Below are 26,124 nucleotides of genomic sequence, written 5' to 3' on the forward strand. Positions count from 1 at the left end.
TGAGTGCTCTTTGTACTTCAGTTATCAAATCATTGTACCTAGTCATTGGGTTGCAGATGTCTCCTTATCAGGAGGTTTAAGGTAACCTCTTAAAAATGCTGCTCTGATTCTGAATTGCTGCATGTTGTGGTAAAGATAAGTTTTTAAAAGTATAGCTATAAACCATACTAGTAAATACTTCTATAAATTTCTTTTTAATACGTTGAGTTACCCTGCCATATATATTCAAAGTATGATATTGTTCTGCCATTTTTTGACAGACCCCATATCCCTCTGGACAGAATGCAGGTCCAACCACGTTGGTATACCCTCAAGCCCCTCAGACAATGAATTCACAACCTCAAACCCGTTCTCCGGTAAGTACGCAGAAGCTTGTTCTAGATAATGTTCTCCATTTAAGTTTGTGTTTTTAGGAGCTTGGGTTCCTTTGGCTAAAATTTTTACTTGTTTTTGGAAACTTGTTCCAAGGACAATTTATTTTATTATGACATTATTATTATTATTATTATTATTATTATTATTGATTAGCATTTTCAGACTTTTAATATAGGAATAATTTAAATTTATTGAGAGAAAGAAGAAATGGAGCTTTTTATCTTCTTTTACTTTTCTGTGGCATGATTTTTTTTTTTAAATCTGGTTGCATTCAAGTTCATTTCAACTCTTAATTTGTTGTGCTGTTCACAATTCAGGAGGAGAGTAAAGCACAGTGATTTTAAAAGTAAATTAAATTTCATTAATTAGACTCTCAAATTTCAGTGGTTTGGGAAGTAAATTTCTGAATTGGTGTCACTAGATCAGTTCTAATCATTTGACAGTATGGACATATGCATGACATACACCAATGGTGTATTCATTTTTTCAGATGGTAAACAAATTGTCATACAAATTAAAATGCTATCATCCTCTTTGCTCATCCTTTACATGGATTGCAATAAATATTGCAAAGACTGAGAATTTACTCAAGGTTCATCCTTCTGCTTCACAAAAGTATATAGTTGCTTCAGCTGTCCATTCCTTAGAACGTCGTTTCCTGCCCTGCATGACTAGTTTTTGTCAGAAGGTGCTTCTGTAACATCTCACATTGTATCTCACATTCCTACTTGTATCTCAGCTCTGTGTTTTCCTCAGTATAGGTATCTTTGTTTGGTTCCCTCCCCCTGCTTTTTTGCCTGTAGTATAGGGGTATTTCATTGCATTAGCTCCTATTCATTTGGTTTTATGCATGAACTGAGAAATGTTGAAATGTATGAAAGATTGCTCAAAGAACTAGAGATCATAGACTGCACCAAAATGTAACCTCTTTCTTACCCTCTTCCTGTCTTCCTTTTCCCTATTGCCCTCTTCTCCAGTACCTGTTCTTAGATCCTGGTTCTCCCCAGGGGGTGGAAGAACCTTTCTAAAGAGGTGGGACTTTGGTCCTAGTTGCCTGTATGCCTGTCTTTTTTTTTTTCTGAAATGATCAACAAGATGTCTGATGCAAGTTGTGTTCTGAGAGTGGTTTGGGGATGTGGATACTTGACTACTTGGAGTGGGCCTGAGATCTCACCAGATTAATTTAGATAGGCCCTGCTTCTAGTCATTAAACATGGGACATTATGGTAAGCTCTTATTACAAAGAATTCTATGGCCCTCTTCACCCCCATGCCCCTTTTATAATTATTGAAAGAAAAGAAATTTACATGGTTAGAACTGGCGCAAAACCTGACTGAAGAGCTGCATCTCTAAACCAGTTTTTTTGACAGCCCAGCAGAACAGTGCCAATACATTGCACAGACAACTGGAAGAGGAGGAAGGTTTTGGAACAGACTCCCGTTTACAGGTCCTTGGCTGGAAGAGGCTGGATAAAATACTGCATTGTAAGCAATATAACAAACTGTACTTCTTGCAGGCAGTGGTGCCTCTGGCACTCATTATTTTTGACCACATCCATTTATTGGCTGATGAACAGAAATGCTTTGATTGCTTCTTCTCTGAAAGTCTAACCTAGCATGGCAGTTTCTGCCAGGCATACTGGGGAAAAGAATAACAAATTGGGTGGGTCTTCTTGATTGGGAATTAGACAGGAGTAATTTGGGGTTTAGATTTTTCTTTATTTTAAACTCGAAGAGGGATATCCCTTTCAGATAAATTTGATTTTAAAAGATAAATTTCAAGGCTTCTTTTTCCCTCTTTCCATTTTATAATTGAATATCAAAGAGGAAATTGTCTGTAGTTGTCAGCCATTTTTCTGTGGTCATAAACTCTTCAGATACTATCCTCTATGCAATTTTTGCCATCTGCTCTGCTAGTGACCATTATCACCCCCATTACTAAAAACCACACACATAACATTCCATTACATATCCCAAAACAAGTGCAAGACTAGCAAACCCTAGACTACTCTTGCTTGTTGTTTTGGGTCCCGTTTTCTTTATTTCATTTGTGTTGGTGCTGGGAGGGTGAAGTTGGGATATGAAATTTGACAGGATTGCATTTTCTTTCTACATCCCAAGTTGCCATAGTCTAGTCTCATCCATCCCACAGCTATCCCAACTGGTGAGGAGAGGTAAGCTGTTGCACTAAGGAAGGGACCCTTCCCATGGCTTTGTAGAGCAGCTAAAGCTTACTCCATTCTATTTCTGCATTAATGGGCCATTGGCAATTGCACAGTTTAGGCTATTCTGTTCTTCCCTGGACAGCTGCCTTTGCAATCCAAGTGGCTTCAAGTGGCCCCCTCCCTCTTTCAGGTTATCTTTGTGTCCATATTTCTATTTGATGTATAGTATCTTAGTTAAATTCATATTATTGAAAATCTTGTTTAAAAGGAAAAAGGTACTGATTAGCTACCTATCTGTTCATTTTCTGGTTATGCTGGAACTCTTTAAACAATAGTTTATTTTTAAATAGCCTCCAAAATACCTCTTAAATGCCTAATTGAAAGAGGGGGAACTGTTTGGCTTTTGCAGTAACCTGTATCCACTGGTTATATTTTGTGGTGCTAAGTGCCAAAGATACATCAGTGTTATGTTGTCCCTGCCCTGTTGCCAACTGTGCCCAGAAGAGTGAGTGAGTGGGTGGGTGGGTGGCATTAACATTGGATCCAAGTTCACAGAAGGCTGCTTTCCTTAATATCTACAGTCCTCACCATCTTAAAGACCCCTTAAAAAAAAAAAAAAGAAAGAAATGAAAGTTTCTATTTTTAATATGAGCCAGCAGCGACTACAGTTTGTTCTGTTGCTTACAGTTACCCATAGGATTAAGACTATTGTCATTCCAAGTGGAAAGCTCAATAGCCAATGGTGACTAGTGCAAAATAGACTAGGGTACTTTCCCACTAACTTGTGTTTTGTTTTGTTTTGTTTAAGTATATTTGTAATTTTATAAGGTACTCCTCTTGCTCATAGAAAGTTCTCTTTTTGACTGGAATCTTCCAAATATATGAAGTTGCAACTTTTATTTTAGAGCCTTAGAAATGGGACCTTTCTGTGGAACAGTGATAAGACAGGTACTGCTGTACTCAGGTTAATTTTTTAACATGGCCCTTCTCTCCCATTTTCTTCAAAAGTGTCATGAAGAAACATCTCACTTCCACCCCCTACTTTCATACCACATGGGTGGTATTGCCTATTCTTGAAACTTGATGTCCATAGTAGAGGTATGATCTGTTTTCTTTTCATAATTGGAAAACTGAAAATAGAAGACCTCAGTTTCTGTGACGAGAAAACGTTCTACAAGAAGTGAAGCTGCCCTTATCATCATTTTGAAAAACTCTTTTATAGTAGTTAGCAAATGTAATGGCTGACCTAACACACTATAATCACACAGGTCATCAAGAGCTCATTAATTTATACTGAATAACTTTGAATTGTGTTTAAGACACATTTCATTACTTGAAAAATAGGTGATGTTTTAGCTTCTAAGGTGACTTCTTAATCTTCTTAGGTGAATTCTTAATAAAGCGGTCTTCAGCCATCTGCTACATTGTGATGTGCTCCACTGCAATTTTTTGAAAATTATTTATATGAAATAACGGCAGTTGGGGAAATAATTCCACATCTCTTGCACGTAACTTAAATTCTGAGTATGAGGGATTGTTTCTTCGTTAATCTTCAGTCTGATTCACTGGCAGTGATGAGTTGATGGAAGGAAGGCTCTCTAGGAAATAACTGAAGATGTATTTTAGTTTCTTAAATGTATTACATTAAAGCCTTTGTGGTTTGCGTTCAAAACCGCTTTGTAAATATTTTCTTCTCATTATTAAAGAGGGTGGTTAAATTTTGATAGTTAATGTATTAGTAGCCAGTACATGACACTGTGTCCCAAATAGTTTTCTCTGTCCTTTTTAGTGAAGTCATATTGGAAGTCCAGTTAATGCTCTGGTGAAGAATTAGTTGATCTTAGAAATTTAGTATTTAAAATTTTATTGGTGGAAAAGCTTTTTCTTTCATTGTACGCTAGGGAAAATAAGAGTTGGGAGTGTGTATTACCTGCTTTCAAGCACTCTATTGGGCTAAGGAGTTATATTTTCTTTTGTTATTATTCTCAATATCAGATAGCAGTAGGTGCATATGGACAGTGTTGTGCTGTTGTGTATAAAAATTGAGAGATTTGATTTCTTTCACTCTTTTTTCTTCTTGAGCTTATAATAGTACCACTTTGATTAATCATGTTAGAAAGTGATGTTCTTTACCAGCTATTTGCTTTGGTATGCCTGATATTAAACTTCACCAGTTAATTGTATTTAAATATATATATGGTTATTTATATATTTAAATACATATTTATATATTATAAATATGTTTGTGTATTTATAGATATATAAATGAAATTTTATTCTTTAAGAAATAAAGGAAGATACTGAAATTTCCATTTCATGTGTGAAATACCCCATTAAACCTAAGTAAATTTGAAATCAGTCCTGTTAACATTCTTTATTTCCTGTTGGACATTTTAATTACCTCCTGGCTATTTCTTATAATATAAAAGCTTTTCTCATTTCCTCCAGCTATATCAATAGCATAAGCACCCTTGAGTTTTTCATGTTTGTCTTAATATAATCACTTAGTATTTCAAACCTTCTTTTGCTTTATTTTAGGGTTTTTTTGTTTTTTTTTTTTTAATATTCCTATCAGAGAGGTACCCTTACGTGCCTAACAGCTTAGCTGTTTCTCTCCCAGCTGATAAATGGCAAACTATAGCTGGTAGTGGTGTTAACCTGTTGAATCTTAGTACCTGTCTGTCACTGTCCTGCAGCAAAGCTTTGACTGTTTGTGTTTTTTTTTTTTTTTTTTCTTGTGGGTTTTTTTTCTTTTGGCATATTGTGTGACATTTTGGTTTTTGTTGTGGTGTTTCTGACTCTTTGTGCCTTTCCTTTTGTGTTTGTTTTCCCTCCTTTTCTCAGTTTGCAGCGGGGCCTCGACCTGCCCATCACCAGGTACTGTACCCTTGCCCCTTCACTATCACCCTTAACTAATAGGTGGGGGCTTTAGTAGCTGCTGACCCTTAGAATGCTGCCATTCCAGGGAACCACCCAACCTGTACTCTTCAAGAGTAGCTGCAGTCTCCTGTGATTCTGTTCTTTTTGTCCTTCACTAATTTCACAGCATTTTGTTATTAACAAACCCATTCCGTTCTGTTAATGGCACAATTTAAAAATAATAGAGTGGTTTTTTCCCCAAAAAAATAATTGCTCTGAATTTAAGGAACCCTGAAAAATTGTAGATGTAGTAAGCCCTCACAGATTTTGTGGATATCTGTATTGTTTAAATTTGACTGGAACAGGCAACATTCTAAGGGTTTTCTGTTAACAATCTGATGTAACTTGTATTGATGTGTATAAAATAGCATTAATATTTCTAAAACCACTTAATTTCAGTTACTAACTTAGATCTAATATCAAATTAACAGTAATACATATTCATTTGCTTTATAGAATTATTCTCAGGATACATAGAAAATAAATACCTTATTTAATTTTAATATATGTAGCCTATTGGTTCTTTTTAAATGAAGTAATTGTATAAATTAAAATTCAAAAATGTATATGCTGACACTAATTTATTTAGCAGGAATATACTAGAGGAGGTGGTTTGGGAGAAAGTCCTTGCAGGGTTTGCTTCTTACAGAGTGTCCTGAAACATTTTCTCCTGCTGCAGTAGAAAGGGCCTAGGCCTTACAGATCTGGGTTCATATTACCAGCTTTACTGTGTAACCAGCTGGGTTAAACAGATCTTTTTCTGAGCCTCAGTTCCCTCATATGTAAAATTGGGATAAATACCCTATATTCTGTGTTAGGGATAAGATTCTTTAGGCATCTGACACAAAGAAAGCAGCAATAAGTGGTAGCTATTTTTTATATTATTATGCAATCTAGTATGGTTTGATAAAATTAGAGAAATGTTACCCATTGTTTACTTGTGTTAATCATAGTTAGAATTCTTATTACTGAGTAAATGGACATGGTGTAATTGCAGGATTTCATTGTCTACCAGTGATTTAATGTAAGGCTCTATTTCTCAAAATAAAGTCTTTTCAATTTAGATGATGTAAAAACCAAGCAAATTCTGAGGTGCTAAGGACACTTTGTAGGAGAACTCAGATGTGGTTGTATGAAGTGGATGGCGATTCTTTGGATTAGATGAAGAAATAAAATTCAGATATTTTTTAGTATCAACAGATAGTGTTGTTAAAGAGCTTGCAGTTTGGTGTCAACTAGACCTAGGTTTGACTCTTATTAACCGAGTGGTTTTGGGCAAGTTATTCACTGGTCTCAACCTTAGTTTTCTCATCTGTCAAATGGGCGCAGTATTAGTAGCCATCTTAGGACTGATATGAAGAGTAAATGAGATAATGGAAGGAAAATGATTAGCAGTATTTAGTATATACTACACATCTATGGGGCAAGATTACTAATAATTAAAAAGAAGATAAACCCTTAGGTAAAAAGATTGATTATAAATTTTATAAAATATTTAGTCAAGGGTCGTAGAGGCAAGGCTTAAATTTTAGTCAGGGATCAAGCCAGAGAGATAACTCCTAACAGAGAAACCTTGGGAGATCTCTGCTCCAGAAGCAGAGTAGAAAGAAAAACGATTTCTGTGGTCCTTCATAGAAGGCTAAGTGCTTCTATAATTTCTATTCAATCTCAATGGTCCTCAAATAGGGATGTTGTATTTAAGCCTTTATAAATAGTCTTCTTCGGAAAAATTTGTTTTCTGAACTTTCTTCTCTTTGTCTTTTAATTCCAAAAACCAAGGAAACCTTAAAGGAGTCTTTGTGAGAAAAGGTTGATTTCATTTCTGAAATCATTTTCATGTGTAATATGACTCAAGAAAGTATTGGCAGATTGGTCCTTTATTTAGCTATAGGATGATGCTTGTGAAATTAAAAAAATAGAACTCCATATGTCTATATACTTATTATTTATTCATTAGCAAGGAAAATAATTCCTTTTTACACTGGTTCTTGAAGATAGATTCTTGAGCTGCATCATAAATCCAGAGCATTACTTTTGAATACAAAAACTTCAGGTAGCTGGCTGCTTTTTACTCTGGCATTCCTCCTTTCTAAATAGCAGTTAAAATTTTTTCATTACACCAGAGAGAATTAAGTGAGTAAGGAAATATATAACTTTGGTTGAGGCAGTAGCAGGAATTAGTTCCCGTGGAGAACTAGAAGAGGGAAGGTGTGGGGTTGAAGTGGCACTGCTGAGCAGAGCTAGCTGAAACAGTGGTGTGGCATAGAGCAGATTGTTAGGAAGAGTTTGCTCTGCTGTATCCATGGATGTACAGGCCAGTTTGGTTTGTTTCACTGTGGAATAGGTAGCATTTTGGGTGGGATAACCAGTTATGAAAAACTTCCCTGTAAATTGTAGTTCATTTAGCAACCTTAGGGCTCTAAATGCCAGTAGAATTCCCCCAGTGACAATTAAAAAACAAAACAAAACAAACAACACCTTCATATATTTCCAGATAACCCCCATGGAGATGATACTATTTCCCATTTGAGAGTTACTGGTTGAAGTCTGTATTTAAAATGATCATCTCCTAAAATTTAAAGTCATGTAGAGGGGCTCCTTGGGTGGCTTAGTCAGTTAAGTGTCCGACTTGTGATTTTTGGCTCAGGTCATGATCCTCAGGGTCGTGAGACCGAGCCCCATGTCATGCTCCGCAGTGGGCATGGAGCCTGCTGCTGCCTCAACCAAAGTTATATATTTCTCTCCCTCTCCCTGTGCTCCTCCCCCACACACCCCCTCTCTCTCTGGGTATGTGTTGAAAGAAAGAAAGAAAGAAAAAAGAAAAAAAGAAAGAAAGAAAGTCAGGTAGAGGTTCATAGAGAAGGAGATGGCTCATAAGAGAAAACAGTACATAGAGACTTGTATAATGAGAGTAAACAGTAAAAAACATTGGTATACAGAGAATACATTTTTAAAGGGGAAAAACTTCTATGTCCTGGGTTATTTTTGGTTTGTTGTGAATTGAAGGCACAAATGGTTTTTTCATTTATAGTTGTTTTCTTTGGCCAGAAAGAATTAAATCAAGGGTTAGAATTAGCTTTGATTAGTTAGACTTAGTGAATAGATTTCTCATTTCTCCTTTATTGAATTGTTCATCAGTGGCTACCTTTCTGATCACATATCCTTTCATGCTTTGATCTTTTTTTTTTTTTTTTTTTTACACAATAATTTGGTGCTGGATGACGTTTCCTGTGATTGTTATTTCTAAAGTCCAACAGTAAATACATAAGTTTTTGTGAACGCTTAGTAACAATTGGTTCTATAAACATTACGAAGGAAAAGATATTGTTATTTAGATAAGCTAATTGGAGGTAATTGCTTGTGAAATGAAAACACGGTTGTCCAGTTTAGTAATCTAGAACCTATGTATATATTTTTTCTTCTTTGTAAAATGAAGTAAACTGAATTGAAATGAAACAAATAAGATTCTGCATAGTAATATTTTTAGTTTAATAGGACCAAGAAACTTACAGAATGTATTTCTTGGAACTACTTTTATTTAGAGTATCTTTATGTGTGGCCAGCCAGAGCCCTTATTGAGTCCCTCAAGTCAGGGATACCATGCTCCAGTTAGAATTATGTCAGCCATGTCTTCTTCCAGTACCATTAGTTTTTGGCTTTTACATGGATTCTTTAGATTAATTAATTAGGATGTTCTATTTTTTTGCATTTTGTAACCTGAAGAGAGCTTTAGATTAGACTAACAGTTTTCTTCAAAGGTAAAAGAAGTACTAAGTAATTTTATATGCAAACACCCGTGGCTTTAGAAATATGTCAACTATTTTTACTCTGATATCAGTTTGAAAATCCCAAGGTAATTAGAAACTGAAAGAACAGAACGTACACTCATAAGTAAAGCAAGTCACTTGGTATAATGTAGATTCTGGCTTGTGTTATTAATTTCATGTTTAGTAGTTGAAATTCGTGTAGTTGCGGTTTAAAGTTACTTGTGTTCCTGTCCTTATTTTACTTTTGGGTTTCACAACAGAGATCAAGTGTTGGTTAAATACTATGGCTGAGTAGTCTTTGCATTTTGAGAAAGACCAAGGAATTGGTATTTAAAAGTGTTCCTAGAACAAAAACATTTTTCAGTGTGTTGATACATGATTTTCATTACCATAATATTCACAAATGTTGAATAGTATGCCATATTCAAAGCAATCGGATTTAGTGTAAACAAATAAAAGCTTGATAAAGTTAACAGTATCTCGCATCAAGGAAATACGTTACCTAGTGGCAAGCAGCATTGAAACTGTGCATGTTTTCCTGTTGTAGTTTTGTTCTTTTTGCTAAAAGATTAAAAGAAAAGAAAATAGCTGGCTCATGTTGATTTTTTGTTGTTGTTGTTATGAACCTTAAAGGATTTCTGTATTCAAACTTGTGTTGTTACATTTGAAGTCTTGGTTTCTGGTAGAGAAATATTTGTATTGCTCTAGGCAGTTTCTTAGATTTGGAAAGTAAAATAAATGAAAGCTTAGGGCTTGCCTCTGGGGCCAGTTCTGGCATATCACAGTCTAATGGATATTACTTGGAAATAAGATCAAGCATTTATGCAGTTTAAGAGACCAGTCCTCTTAGATTTTTCAGAGCTTAATGTAAGTCAGTCTTGGGCAGTTTTATCTAGTGCCTTATTCACCAAAGAGTTGTAGGGCTATGGCAGAGATAGTAAAGAAAATACAGGTTGGGAGTTGGCATAACTTTGAGCTTCAGATTTCTTATCTGAGAAATGGATAAAATATGCTCATAAATAATAAAATATTGAAGTGTTACAACAACAGCACCTATTTCCTAAGGGTGTTGTGAGGATCAGAGTACCTGCCTGTCACAGTCCCTGGCACATAATAGATTCTTGGTAAATGTCAATTTCCTTTAACAGTGACACAGCCTATCTTTCCCCCCTTTCTCAACCTATTTTTACCTATGAGCGAAGTATTCTACAAGGATGCTCATTTTTGAGTCTACGTCATGATCAGACAGAACACCTTCTGTTCCTGAACAGAATCCTTACGATTTTTTTCTTCCATCTGACCTAATCCTCCATGACACTACTGTCTAATAGAACTTTCTGTGGTGGTGGTGAAAATGTTCTGTGTCTGCGCTGTTCACTATAGTAGCTGCTAGCCACGTGTGGCTGTGGAGCACTTGAAATGTGCAGTGCAACTGAATAACTGAATTTTTAATTTTAATTTAAGTAATCAAATATGGCAAGTGGCTATTGTATTGGACAACTCAGCTCTAGGGCTTACATCTTCTGATTCTTAATGAAACATAAATTATGTGATATTGGCCACATGCAGGGAAAGTACAGAAAGAATTTAGAATGTAATAACCTTCTTATAAATTGGTCTAAGTCAGCAGAATATCTGGTTGATACTTGAATGAATATCCCATTATGTGGACTCTTCACTGCTTGTTCCCTTATAACTTGTGAGGTAATTATAGCACTGTTATTTTTCTCAAGAGTACTTTAGAATTTTTGAAGATATTAACCTAAAAAATTCATAATTGCAAATCTTACTGTTCCTCCAGTAGGCTGAACTATATATTGCAGAAAGCTAGGGATTTCAGAAGCATATTTTTGATATGGTTTTTATTACTTTGCAAATTAATAAGTATTGTGTAGTTTTTTTTTTTCCCACATAAGAAGAACTAATGTGATTGAACATGATTTTTCTAGTTGCTGAAAATGAATAGGTAGTTTTTAGAGAATGTTGAATTATTATGTAGTTTTTTTAGAGATATCCTTGTCTTTTGATGATTTTAGAAAGAGTGAATTCATGAGAAGTGATAGAATTACCAACATATTCAAAAAGCATTTATTAGTAATGTTATTGGCCAGGAAACTTTAGGTAATGGTATAATTATCACATCTTTAGAAGGATTTTCCAAGAGGTAACGTTTTCCTTCCGGCTTCTAGAATGTTACAGTGAAAGTCAGCTATTATGAGTACTCTAAATTCAGCCTCTGTTTTAAATGTATCCTAGCCCTTTGGAAAAGCTGCGCAAAGTACCACCTCACATGAGGGCTGATTCTTCCCCTTGACATTCTCCTAGCATACTAGTGGACCATTGAAAGATAAAAGACTTAAAACAGATTGAAATCAAGTTTGGAGATGATCATGTTGTACACGATTCCTCCTTTCTCTGCCTAGCCTTTTTCAGCATTTTCATCAGTGACTTGGATTAATGACATGCCTGTCAAATTTGCTGGTGGTTATGTGGTTTTGACATTGTATTACACATTTGGAATCCAGAAGTATCTGTACAGTCTGTAATGATGGATTGAAATTAGCCAGATACATTTTCAAAGGAACAACATACATGATTCCCTATCTGAACTTCATTACACAACTCTAAGAATACATACAAAAGTGAAGAGCGTGACTTGTTGCCGGTTATATATAAAGAAGACTTAGGGATTTTACAAGATTGTAACTCAGTACCAATCAGTAGTAAAATGTGGTTGACAAAAGAGCTCCTGTTATTCTTGGTTTTGTTAATGGAAATATAATCAGCCAGAATAAGAGAGAGATGTTGCTCTTTTGATTTAGCAACAGATAAATTTATTGAGTGAGGCCAGGTACATTCTGGGCAGATACCACCTGGATATTTGTGTTTGGTTCTCTATTCAGTGAGACTTTGAACTGTGGGACCATATTGAGAGAAAGCTGAAGAGGGAATTCAGTATCTTGGTTGGAGGGACAGGGCATGGAGGGTAGTAATTGGCTTTGAACAAAAAATAGACATTGGTGTGAAAGTTGGCAGTGATGGCTGTCTTCACATAACTTAGAGATTTGTCACTTCTGTAGAAGAAGGATTTGACTTTGATGTGATTTTAGGAATATTTGTTGGACTAGAGGGAAGATGATACAGAGAGAAAAATTTGGAGCCAGTAGAAGGAAAGTCAGAACTCCATTTAATAATGGAATGGAGCTGTGTCTTCAGTTGCTCAAGCGTCGTAACCTGAAGGGCATGTCAAATAAGAGATTTAAACTTTAGGTATGTGGTTAGATTAAATGGCTTGTACTGTCCTTCCATCCAGCATCCAGGAGAGTATGATCGGTGGAGAGGAAAAGAGATTCAGAAGCATTGCAAGCAGTTTGGGAAGGCCCATTCACATTCACAGGTTCTTTTTAATAACCTGTGGTTTGCTGCCATGCCCACCCACGGATTTTTAATTTCCTGCACCACTATTAAATCTAATTCTAAATTTACAATTGAATGGTTAGGAGAGAGTACAAAAAAGAGAATCCATCTCTTTTTATTTCTTTGCCTTTCCAGCCATTACATCTTTTCTAGTTCTATAGATAGTAGAATCTCATGTGTGGGGGGAGGACGGAGGGAGAATGAGGGAGGGAGAATGAGGGAGGGAAGGAACTTCTTAAGGGTGAAAAATAAGCTCCAGATAGCCTGTCCTTGTAAAAATCTTGTGCAGTGAGTTTAAGTAAAAGGTCTGTTAACTGTTGAACCAAGAATGTAAAAAGCATATGAACAGGTGTCAGTTACTTTAAGGGAGATACAGAATTAGGGTCTTGTAGGTAGAAGAAATTTATTTTCCTGAATAATAAGCATGAATTTTGTGAAGTAATTGATGGAACGTTTTTCTTACCAGGAATGTTACGATTGAAGGATATGCCACCCATTAGTGTAGTTGGATAAAGGTCTCACCACATTCCTTCAGCCTTAGAAAAAATTTCTTTTTACTATCAACAATTGTTTGAAAATACGAAGTAGAGTGTGTAACAGTTAAAGTTATACACCTAAACCTGACTGTGTTTAAATTACAGGTGGGAGACCTTTAGGAAGTTACTTTATTTCCCTGTCCCTCAATTTCCCAGTATATCTAATGGGGGTGTTAATAATCCTACCTGTCTTAGAGCTTTGTTGTAAGAATAATTTAATATATATGTAAAATAATTACATAAAAAGCTAGTAAGTACTATATAAATCTTCAGTGTTACTTAATGTGCATATATGAATACACTTTTCTACATTGTTTCAACGCTGAAGTCTTTGTATATAAAAAATATTGCATGTCCACATAATCATAAATGTTGTGTTTTCCTGGGTTCAGCTTATGTTAATATTAGCAGTATCATCAGAAACACTTGTTTCTCTTTTAAAACCACTGAAGAAAACAGGCTTCTGAATCCTCCTTGAATAAGCTGTATTCTCAGCTATTGTAAACGGGGGTTAAAAACCCCTGCAGAGGAGTTGGAAACCAGTGCCAGAAGGACTCACATACAGTAAACTGTTAGGACTGTGGGGAAACTTTGCCCATATCTGCTTTTCTTGCTCTGCACAAGTTAGTAACACCGTGTGTCTCTTCAGGCAGTAAATGCTCTTACAAAATTTGATGATAATAGAACCACAGTGGATCATCACCTGTTGTGTGTGATACTCTCCTCGTCTTGGCTGCCCTCTAGAGTTGGTGGAAAAAGTTATCTTACAGGAATAAGATTTCTTCCACTGCATCTAACATGGAGTAATGCTCAGTAAGTTGAGCGGATGAATGACTATCCTCTCTTTGAGGCCTATGACAGTTTTGTGGCTACTGACATATTAACCAAGTTAGAAAAATGCTTCAGTTCATTCATGTAGTGTTTTTACAGCTCACATACATTGATGAATAATAGATTTATCTGCTGTGTAATTCAGAGAAGTGAAGTGTAGGATGGCAAGTTTACTAGTTCAGTGTTCTTGGTTGCAGCCAACAGAATTCTTGTGTCTGTCAACAAGATTGTCAGTGGAGATAAACGTGAGACTGTTGTTGTCGGTATGGCCCAGCCCAGGTTCCCGTTAGTAACTTTGCTTCTTGTACTTTCTTTTCATCTCCATCAGCCTACTCTCTCTGGCCTTCCGCATCTGGTTCCCCCATCCACTCCATTCTCCTGCTGTACTGTCTATTGCTTTTCTGTGACTTAATCTTTTTAGGGCTTTCTTTGTCCTGGGTTATGAAGGCCGAATGGGGATGAGCCTTGGACATTGGATCCTAATTCTTCCAATTCAGCACAAGATAAAAAGTTACTTCTTCTACTATCTGTGGGTAACTTGATGCTTAAGAATAAGACAGGATAAGACCTGAGTGGGCCCAAAGGTCAAAGCTCATCCTTGCTTTATTTGGACCAATCGCAATCAATATTCATGTCTGGAATTGTGAGACAACTCAAGAGATTTTGGAGCTAGACCATATTTTAAGACTAGTTTTATGTTTCCCCATTTTAAAGCTTTAAGTGGCCTCTTACATGCCGTGTTAGTTGAGAAGAGCAGGTGTCTGTCCTGAAGGGTCTAATATATTTTGAAAAGCTTAGTTATTTCTTAGGACGCTTGCAAACTTTAAAATAATGAATGGCACTTTTATTTTTAACTTTTCTCCGTTAAAGATGGAGAGTGGATCATAGAGAAGCTAAATAATGCCAAGTCACATAATGGGTGTCTGTAGAGCCAAGAACAGGAATCAGGAATCAGTCCCATCTGTACTTGAAAGCAGACATATCCTTTCAAGCTGTTACAACTTGTGGCTACAATTAGAATATTTTTGCCACTGGATTTATTTATATTCAATTAAGTGTGATTCAGTTCTTCAATTCCATGTGTCCTTGAATTCTCAAGTGGAGAATTGTCATTCTGATTTTCTAATCTTCCTTCTTCTCCTATTATTACTAAATAGATATTTTTGTTGAGCTGCATGCTATGTCCTACCCCTTCCTACTGATCTATAAGCTTTTCCATTGGCTTTCTTTCTGTTTCCTGCTGCTTTCTTGCTTCATAATTGAAGGGAGGATTCAGACCCATCCAGGTAACAACTACTGGTTCTGCATGGCCTCTTTATTACTCTATTCCCTTATTATTATTACAATGAGATTGTTTGCTGATGAATATACATGCATTCACAGTGGGAATTTATTATTGGTATATTGTTTCAAGGCTTTTAAGCCTGCAGTGAGAGCCATAAACAACCACAGGTACTGGCTGCCATTTAATAAATTTTGAGTTCTGCTCCTTCCAGACCATTCTTAAGTCTGTCTAGATTTTACACTTTTACTGCAAACTATTCAATATAGCAAAATTGGGTTCATTTTAATATGGGGTTGCCACTTTTTAGAAAAGGAAGGCCATTCCCATCGTGTGACAATCAGCATGTGACAACTCTACTGGTAGTTTTAATTTAACTTGACTCTGATAGACTGAGATAAAAATCTTTATGTCTAGAAATATTTTATAAATTACTTGAATGGTAGTTTTTTAAGGGACTGCTTTTAATTTTTAATATAAGTACTTTTATACAGTAAAACAACTTTTAGAGAGACAGAAGCTACCCCTTTTGTTATATTTTATCACATTTTAAAATTAATAATTATAGTATATAATTTTTCATTTAAAATAGCTGAGGCTTCACTTTAAAAGTGAGACTGCCCTACTGTTTTCATATGTGTGACAGCACTGATCAAAACTTGACTTAGTGTGTCTAGTCTAGAATATTTTTAGTGATCCCAGCCACATGCAGTTTGGCCTCTTTTCATGTATATTGTATTTCCAATTCAGTTGGTAACATTTTTATTAGTGGAAAAAAGGAGAAAGCTCAAGATAGTAAAATTTACATATTCCCCTTTGTAAAAAAATAAATATTTTTTCTCCCCTCCTCAGTTTTTTCAGAGGCCTCAGATACAGCCTCCTAGAGCTACCATCCCGAACAGCAGTCCTTCCATTCGTCCTGGTGCACAGACACCCACTGCAGTGTATCAGGCCAATCAGCACATCATGATGGTTAACCATCTGCCCATGCCGTACCCAGTGCCCCAGGGTCCTCAGTACTGTATCCCACAGGTAAAGTATCTTTCAGGTCTCTGTCGTCCAGCAGTAGAGTGGGATTTAACCCAAATTCTCATCAAAGGAAGCAGGGAGGGTGGGTGATGGCATTGGTTTTTCGTGATATGTGAACTTTTCTGTTGGTTATAAGTCTACCATTTTGTCATTTTCCATAATATTGTAAGGAGCTATTTCTACATCTCTTTAAGTTTTTCCAAGATGTTAGAGAAATTATTTTTATCTTCTAACTTTTACCCCATCCCTTCCCCATATCCATCTGCTCTAAAACAGACTCAGTAATTATGCTGTTCCTGTGATAACATTCAATTTCATTAAAAGCTACTAGCCTGAAATAATTTTATAGTGAGCTGATGTCTGTCTGTGCACTGATTTGCTGTACGGTTTTTACCTAATGCACATCTTTCTCTTCGTCCTCATTGCATCTTGATGGCAAGCAAGCATTTTTGAAAAGTATTTAACCAAGAGTTTTCACCTTATTTCAGTAATTCTCTCTCTCTCTCACACACACACACAACTTTATGTTTTTTAATAGTAAGCTATCTTCACATTATTTATAAATATCTTTAATTTCTCTTTTCTAGTACCGTCATAGTGGCCCTCCTTATGTTGGGCCCCCACAACAGTATCCAGTTCAACCACCAGGGCCAGGGCCTTTTTATCCTGGACCAGGACCTGGGGACTTCCCCAATGCTTATGGTAAGTATGAAATATTGAGCAATTTCTGCTAAAACTGATTGCTAATCAGTTTAGGCAGTGAGGTTTAGTGTTGTAAAGAATTTTTAAATAAAATGTTGCAAACAGTTCTGAATGGAAAGCTTTTTAGAGAGTGGTTTACAAGAAAAGAGTATTACAGAAGTATTTAGTTAATGACACCATCTGAAAGAGCTGGTAATTCTGTTGCAAAGAACCCATGTCTCAAGGTTCTGAATCTGCAACCAACTCATCATTACCTGGATTTTTATTGGATTTTTGCTGATGGAATAAATATACAGTTGACTATTGAATATCACAGGTTTGAACTGCATGGGTCCACTTATACACAGATTTTTTTTTTTTTTAATAAATACAGTATGGTACTGTAAATGTATTTTCTCTTACGATTTCCTTAACATTTTCGTTTCTCTAGCTTACTCTTTTGTAAGAATACACGTAGTACATGTAACATACGAAATATCTGTTAATCAGCTGTTTACTTTATTGGTAAGGCTTCCAGTCAGCAGGAGGCTATTAGATAAGATTTTTGGGGCTTCAAAACTTATACATGGATTTTGAACTGCATGCAGGTGAGCAGAGGGTGCCCCTGACCCGTGTGTTGTTTAAGGGTCAGTTATAACTTATCTCCCTTCCATGATTTTTTTCTCCAAGCATTTATCACCATTTACCAAAATGTTTGTTAATGTTTCCCTACTAAAATGTACTGCCATACCACAAAGGCAAAGAATTTGATTCTTTTGTTCACTGCTGTATCCCTAGCACCTAAAACAGTGACTAGGTATTGGGGTGGGATGACTGAGTATAACTGACTACCTCTGTGATTCATTTTCTGCAAAATTGTGACAAGATCTGTGTCCATAGGAAGGTTATGAGGATTAGTGAAATGAAAATGCCTCGAAAAATCACAAATATTTTTAATGTAGAGAAATAAGTGCCATGTTTGTACTTTGTGAACCCCAGTACTAAGCTAGAGAGTAATGAAAACGACTTACTCAATAAATTTCTACCACATATTATACTTGCTTTATTACATAGAAAGTGAATTCTAAGGGATAAAATCAGCAAATACTAGAAAAATTAAGCTTTAGGATTCAGTAAGCATTGATCTTTTTTGCTACCAGTAAGGACATATTAAAATTTTAACTTGTTCTTTTAAGATACAGTAATCTAGTATAGATAAACAGGTATCCACTAACCAAGTTCCTAACATTGGGATTTAGTGTCTCAATTAAAAACCTTTACATCAGAATTAATTGGTATTAGAATATCCCAAGAACATTTCCCTTAGGTTTTGAGGTGAAATAGGCCAAAGAACCACTACTTCTAGAAAAGGGAAAACCTTTCTCTTACCTTGGTTACTATTGCTTGTGAAACTGCCAGTTACAAAATGATACACTTCATAATGTCATTAAATGTCACAAGTATGTATATATGAAACATGGCTTTACTGAAGTTGTATTTTACTAGGAAATATTTGATATTTTCAAAACAACACGTTACATATATGTGTTTTAAAGTAAGGTAATACATGTGCATCACCCAGCTTTGACATAGAATGTTGCTAATACTGTTGAAGTGTCCCTTGTGTGCCCCTTGAACTTAGTTTGAACTTGGGGTTTTCATACCACCTTAGTGCCTTTGTATTTGTACTTATTCTATAAATTTAAATCCAATTAAAATTATTTTTCCATTTTAAAAAAGATTTTATTTATTTATTCATTTTATTTATTTGAGAGAGAGAGCACGCAGGGGGAGGAGCCGAGGGAGAGGGACAAGCAGATTCTCCTCTGAGGGCAGAGCCCGACACAGGGCTCGATCCCAGGACACTGAGATCATGACCTGAGCCAAAATCAAGAGTCAGATGCTTAACTGACTGAGCCATCCAGGTGCCCCCAATTAAAATTATTTTTAAGTGTAAAATTGGCAGTTGATATTATCAAGAATTTATTGAGTAGAAAAACTATAAGGTGAGACTGGCTGTCCAAGTAAACATGCTAAAATCTCCAGACTTTTCTCTTTGAATCCCATGTTGTAATGGGAATGCAGTTGTATCTTCTAATCCACAAAATCATTTTGAAAGGTGTCTCACTGAATTCTAGCCTGTTTATTTACACATTATATAAGTGACTTTTTGATGCAAAATGTTGTCATTAAAATTCTATTATAAATCTGTGCCAGCCCTCTTTATTGCTCTTAATACTACTGCAGTATATATAGAAACAATATATATGAGTTTACTGGTAGGGAAATATTTTGCTGATTTGGATATACAATATTATAACATATTTGGCTTTATTTATTTCTATTACATATAGACTGTATTTGTTTATTTTCACAAAAAGCAGGATATTGAGGGGCAGTTGTATCTCAAATATTGTTGATATCTGTTCCCTTTGTTAGATATTCTTTCTTCCCTGGGAAATTCTTATGCACCAAAATCCATCAAGTAAGCAGTTTGTCTTATAGATTAAAACAGTTCACCTAGTTAACTTAAGATGAGAAAAACAATCTTAAAATAATTTTTCATTATGAAAGTAACCAAGTTAGTGAGAAAAATACAAATAATAATAGAATATATAAAGTTGAAGTAGCCAGTTTTTTTCCCTTTCTCCACTCCCTAAAGAAACAATGTATTTAACAGATTAATACATGCTTTTTCATTTATATTTAAACAATTTTTAATACATATGGCCACATACTATTTATAACGTTCTAAAACTTTCTGGTATTTTTTTCCCCCATCTCACAATATATTCATGGACATCTTTCCATTTCATTACCTATAGAATTTCAAGCTATACAGTATTCCATTTTAGGGATGAATCATAATGTATAATCCAGGCTTAGATTATTTTCATTATTTGGGCAGATATTTTAGTTTTAAGGCTTATCACTAGTTAATATGCTTTTATCAGACTTAAAAGTTCTGATCCAGTAGTTCCCATCAATTATAGGTCCTTCTGCTGTACCACCTTGGGACAGCTATTCTGGCCTTACGGTCTAGAAGACATAAACATACCCCCTTCCTATTTTCTTGTTTTGGAATCTCTTCTTCTCTTACCCTTCCACTCCCAGTTTTTCATTTCCCTCTGATCCTGGTCCCCCCCTTTTCTCCTTCCTCTTCTTCCTAATCTTGGGTTCAGGTTAAAAGCAAGTATAAGGAATGGAATCCTAGTTCTCTGTTCTGAAGCACAGCAGTCCTGTCTTCTAGGGCAGAGGGCCTTCCTCTGGCTGAACTGGTAAGGAACGAATCCTAGCCTTGTTCCTTCCTGCCCTGCTGGTGGAGTTGGTGAGTTGGACAGTCTCGTTTGCCAAAGTCTTAGTTCTTTTTCCTTAGCTTACATTTCACTCTAGGGTAATAATATTTTACTTCTCTATTCAGTTTAAATCTTGAACAGTGATTCCCAAAGAATATTTTTGCCCTTACTGAAGTTCAGTAACCAAGATCATAAAATTCTGTTTATACATTATAATTCTTGGAGTGTTTCTGTAGTGTTGAGGAAAAATAACTAATGAGTAGTGTTTGATCAGTGTCACTTTTCAGTTTTTCTCTCATCAGTGTTTCTTAAATATTTTGATGCCTGTTATATCAGAAAAATACCTCATGAAGGTGATGGCCCAAGGTGTAAAAATTTGGGTTTGGGAGCAAAGAGGTGTGGTTAGCAGTGACAGTGATACTGGGATCAAGTCCCCCATTGGGTTCCTTGCTCAGTGGGGAGCCTGCTTCTCCCTCTGCCTGCCGCTCCCCCTGCTTGTGCTCTCCCTCTCTTTCTCTCTCTCTGACAAATAAATAAAATCTTAAAAAAAAAAAGTCCTGTTCTCCTTTGCTTCAAACCAGTATACTTTCCCCTTTTCTCACTGTACCATTTTCTTCCTCCCTCTTTCATTTTCTTTTCCACTCTTTTCCTGAGCTCTGTGGGGGCTGGGGCACCTTTTTTAGCTCCTAAGAGCTGAGGGATTCATTCATTGTTCCCCATGGTGTGTGGAAGTGGGAAAGTCTGGCATCCGAAATTGAATTTGATTGTGTGTTCATGGAGGGTTAATACTGTGATTGTTGGGGTGCAGTTAGTTAAGCAACCAGCTCTTTGTTTCGGCTCAGATCATGATTTTGGGGTCCTGGAATTGAGCCTTGTGTTGGGCTCTGTGCTCAACTTGGAGTCTGCTTGAGGTTCTCTCTACCTGTCCCTCTGTCCCTCCTGCTCACGCTCTCTTTCTCTAAAATAAATAAATAAATCTTAAAAAAAAAGTAACTGTGATTGTGGATGTGGTTGTATACTGACATTATTATTCTGGGATATTATGGGATGAACTGATTTTTATGTACGACCTGCATACTTAACCACTATCTTTTTATTTGTTTCTATGGGAAAATTCAGTTTTGATAGGTTTTTGGAAGACCTGCAATGTATAAGACAGTGTACTAGGTATTTTGTAGGATGTAGATGTTGAGATATTCTCCTTGCCTTTCAGGATCTTACAGCGCATTTGTTTGATATTTGTGTTTGGGGTTTTACCTTTACCATTGCGAACAAATCTAAATGTTGACTAGACCACTGGTTCCCAGATTTTTCAATATCCTAGTCAAATAAAATTTTTAAAAAGTAAAGTAGAATAAAGGAAGAAACATACAGAACTATTACCTTTTTAATTTTGCCACAAAGGCTTTCAAAGAAAACTGTTACTTAATGTCAGTAGCATTTCATATAGGAAGGCTGTTTGAACAACAAAGGAACAAGACAGAAATAATTCCAAAATAGTAACAGACCTTTCCAAAATGTCAAATTAGCAAGCCTATAGTTGTGGCTCTGTGTGTGGTTAGTATAGTAATGTGGTTAATATTGTGTAAATTTTGCCATATATCATTGACACATTTTGTATTGACTGGAGTTTGGAGAACCACTGATCGAGAACAAGGATCAGGGGAAGAAAAGGTCAGCCCTTTTTCTATAAAGGGCAATATTGTAGGTTTTGCAGGCCATATGGTTTTGCATTGCAACTATTCAGTTCTGCCATTTTAGTGAAAAGGCAGCAGTAGGTAACAGATAAAATACTGTATGTAGGTGTATTCCAATAAAACTTTATTTATAAAATTGCACTGGATTTAGCCTATTGGCTTTAGTTGACATACCTCTAATCTAGATAAACCTGTTACATTCCATGCATAAGAGGTCGGGGACATTAAGTAACATACCTAATTAGTAAATGGTATGCAAAAGTTATTCACATTTTTAATAGAATAAAATAAATGTTTTTAAATGTCTCTGACTATATAAGAAGTTGAATTAGTATTCTATAAAAGATAATCGTTATTTGGTAAGGTAGAGGGCCCACTCTGCTGGGGTCCACAGTTGACTTGATATTTTACTAATTGTGTTTAACCCCATTATTGAGATATCCTATGCTTCCAGGTTTATTCAGTTGGTATTTATTGCATGTGTACTGTCTGCAGTCTCTACCCCAGTCGTGTTGACTCAAAAACGTTTCATTAGAACAATCTAATTTTTTTCACCTTTTGGATCTTTGTCACTTAGTTTAAAAAATATGGCAAAGTGAGCAGACTGTATTGCCTGTCTAGCAGCATTTGAAACCAATTTTAGGGGATTGTTTTCTGAGTTTTAGAACTAGTGACATTATAGGGTAGCGTAGAATTGCTTATTTAAGCTTGACTTTGAGAATACTGTATGCACTACCAGAAGCATGGCTAATAAGGTGTTTTTCTCTTTTTACATTGAATTAATTGAAATCCTAGCCATGCCCCCTGTTTAGATCTTCTCCAAATTTGATTGAGACCTGCAGAATTCTGGTACCTTGAAATGTGGTACTGCTTCCAAGAAATTACCACTTAAAAGACTATTATGATGGTGGGGATGGTTTGATGTTGATGATGACAGTGATAATAGAGCCAACATTATTTGTTTACTAACATACCAAGGATTTTACCTGTATTAACTACCTATACCTTCATGTTTTTCCTTCTTGTTATCATGACTCAACCATCACTGTTTCTACCAAAGGCCAGTCTTCTTCATGTGTACTGGATCCCATCATGTACACATTTAAGGCTATTACTCTAGCTGTTCTCTTCTCTCTTTCTGGCATTATCATTTTCTTTCTCTCTCTGCTGGATTAATCCCTTCGGCATACAGGTATATACTGTTTTATTCCCATCTTAAGACAAACAAACAAAAAACCCAACCACTTTTCTTCATTTCCATCTCATTCACTATTGAGCCCACCGTAATCAGGATGCACTTTCCCGCCCCTCCACCCATATAACTTTTGTCAGGGTCACCTGTGCATTCTACTTTGCTGAATTTTGGTTGACTCTCAGCGCCATTTTACGTAGTTATGCATGCTCCCCATTCCTAAACCATTCTCTTTATTTCAACCACTGCCTTGATTTTCTTTTTCATCTCCTTTGCTAGGTTTTCTTCATACCTGTAATGTCTGAACAACATAGAGGGCCCCAGAATTTCGTCCTCGGGTTCATTCTCTATTTGTACTAATTTCTTCAGTTACCCAGTCTCATGGTTTAAATGTTGTCCATACTATACTAATTCCAGAATGGATACCTATTCTCTGACTCTGGAACTTGTGTCTCTTCCTGCCTACTTGCTGCTATCTGCTTTTGAAGGTCTAGTAAGAATCTCAAGCTTTACATGTCCAAAATTGAATTCTTGATTTTTATGCTCTAAACTCTACTCTTCCTCTAGTTTTCCTCATCTCAGTAGGTAAATAAATAGCACAGTAAATAGCATTTTCATTCTTCCACTTACTGCAACAAAAAGCCTTAAGAGTTTTCCTTGACACTTCTTTCTCTCATAGTCACATCCACTCTATCAGCAAATCCATAGGTTCTACTTAATGTATCCAGTATCTGACCCTTCCTCATCACCTCTTCTCTTAGTACTCTGGCTTAATAGTAATTATATTAATAGTCAAAGTTTTAAAGTTAAGAAAGTATTCATTGAGAGTACAAGGGGTGGGTGGAAGAAGGTAATTTTAGCATACCTTTAGCATAGTCAAAGGTATGAACAATGTTGGAGAGATTGATGTACTCAAGGGATAGTAGTAGGTATAGGTTGTTGCTAGAGCAAAAGTACGGAGCTAGAGAATGGTACATAAGGTAGTTAAAACCCTGGAACCTGGACTCTTAGTATCAGACTTCATTTTTCAGCTGCTTGTTCTCAGCCTTTTTTCTGCTCCAATAGTATGATATTGGCTAAGCCTTAAGGGTGGTTCCCTATGACAGTGGTTCTCTGAAAGTAGGGAGAAGAATCAGACCACTCCCCCTCCACAAGATGATCATATATATTCTCCTTCCTCTGACCAAACCCCCACATAAAACATATTCACACAAACCCTTGCTTGAGAATCACATTGCAGGGAAAGGGCAGGCCCCCGGAATAGATTTTTTTAAAGGCAGTACTATAGTATGATTAGTTTTTTTGAAAGGTGCCTCTGGTGGCAAACTGCAGGAGTTGGTTATTTAGTTGTTTTCATATTGGATGCTGACAAAAAGGTGTTTTGAGTTTTGGGGAATCATTCCTTGAGCACTTCAGTAAATATAGGGAAGCTATTGGATAGAGATGATTAAGTGGAATGTTTTTGTTATTTATTTTTTTAACTGATTGTCCGGAGACACAGTGCCATTAGTAGTCTTATAATGGTTGACAAAATAACTGAATGCTTCTTTTCATTGTTTTTTCTAATTCTTTAGGAACGCCTTTTTACCCAAGTCAGCCAGTGTATCAGTCAGCACCAATCATAGTGCCTACGCAGCAGCAGCCCCCTCCAGCCAAGAGAGAGAAAAAAACAGTAAGAGATATTTATTAATTTGTCTTATTTTAAAATCGAATATCCAGTCCCTTGTCAAATAAGTTTACCCACAGCTGTAATCATTCTTCTGAGTTCACAAATGATTGCCATTTTTTATTCTTCACTTACATCCTTACCACTAGACCTAGACAATTTGTATGGACATATAAGTAGAAGTTACAAGAACCATTTGCTTAATATCATTTTTCAGCATGCACTGAGCTAGTTATGCTAGATGACAACATGCCTTCTTTAGAACTGGGAGGATTTAGTCTGCTAAGATCTTACTAAGTGGGAGAAATTTGAGCTCTATTTTCACATACTGATTATTGTCCTTTAACTTCAGTCCTAATCAGCTCTATGTTCAAATATGAACTTACAGGGGAAAAAACAGCACAAGTGAAAATGAGCAAAGTGTTAAGGACAATAAGAAAAATCCTCCCTGTGGAATAGATTTATTTTTAGAAATACCAGAATTTAGAAAATGTATTCTGTTTTTAGGAAGTTACAGGGGCTTTGCCTCTGTCTAGAAAGGCAGGCCCAAGAAAATTAGAGTGCAGTAATATAAAGTTCACATTGCAGGACATCCTGTAGAAGAGTGGCTTGCAATTTCTTACCCATTAGGACACACAAAATGAGATTCACAACGGTGAGATATGTGGGAGAGATATCATAGCAATCAGTACTCTTGAAAGTACTCTCATTTAATAAAAATAATAGGGTTCCAAACTTAGGCTCTTTTATTATCAGAAACAGATTTCTTGTGCACACATCATAATAAGCAGGAAATGCCCATATATCAGGACACTGAAGTTGAGAAAGTATGCTTTAGAAATGTTGAAACAGTATGGTAGATGATGGATGTGAAGAACACCCAGGATAAAGAAACATTAATAAAGAAGATGATGAAAATGGAAGACATAATAGATGTTACTGAACAAGAAAGTAGAACAAATGAAAGAGAAGCAATATTTAAAATTGTAGTAGAAACAAGTTTCTGTATCTGAAAAAATAGCTGATATTAGAAATCTTACTGAAGAATTCCCAAAACAGCTTCCAGATCCAGGTGATTTTATTAATGAATGCTTTGACATTTCCAGGAAGCCAGGGCTACCTTGGTTTCACTCTGGAGGTAGTGATAGCAGAAGGGGTCTTTAGGTCTCAGCACTGTCACAAGATGGAAGGCCTAGACCCAGGTGCTCCGTCTCCTTTGCAGCACCATTTCCACTGACATCTGTAAGCATAGGTCGCCTTTAAAAAATTGAA

General features: G+C 36.0%; 1 protein-coding gene across 18 annotated transcripts in view; it reads left to right on the forward strand.

The window, feature by feature from the left end:
* EIF4G3 (eukaryotic translation initiation factor 4 gamma 3) overlaps positions 1–26,124 on the forward strand; it is a 333,115-nt gene that overhangs the window by 169,999 nt on the left and 136,992 nt on the right. For 7 of the 18 annotated variants that reach the window (XM_032391835.1, XM_032391889.1, XM_032391850.1 and 4 more), the window contains 7 exons: positions 261–356; positions 1,746–1,859; positions 5,384–5,416; positions 15,275–15,295; positions 16,144–16,323; positions 16,908–17,022; positions 24,761–24,858. In XM_032391835.1, coding sequence (XP_032247726.1) covers positions 261–356; positions 1,746–1,859; positions 5,384–5,416; positions 15,275–15,295; positions 16,144–16,323; positions 16,908–17,022; positions 24,761–24,858 — 657 coding nt within the window. The remainder of the gene's footprint in view (positions 1–260; positions 357–1,745; positions 1,860–5,383; positions 5,417–15,274; positions 15,296–16,143; positions 16,324–16,907; positions 17,023–24,760; positions 24,859–26,124) is intronic. The other 11 variants (XM_032391938.1, XM_032391955.1, XM_032391965.1 and 8 more) reach the window with 7 other exon arrangements.

Source organism: Phoca vitulina, unplaced genomic scaffold (assembly GCF_004348235.1).
Source record: "Phoca vitulina isolate PV1807 unplaced genomic scaffold, GSC_HSeal_1.0 scaffold2, whole genome shotgun sequence".
NCBI classification, from domain to species: domain Eukaryota; kingdom Metazoa; phylum Chordata; class Mammalia; order Carnivora; family Phocidae; genus Phoca; species Phoca vitulina.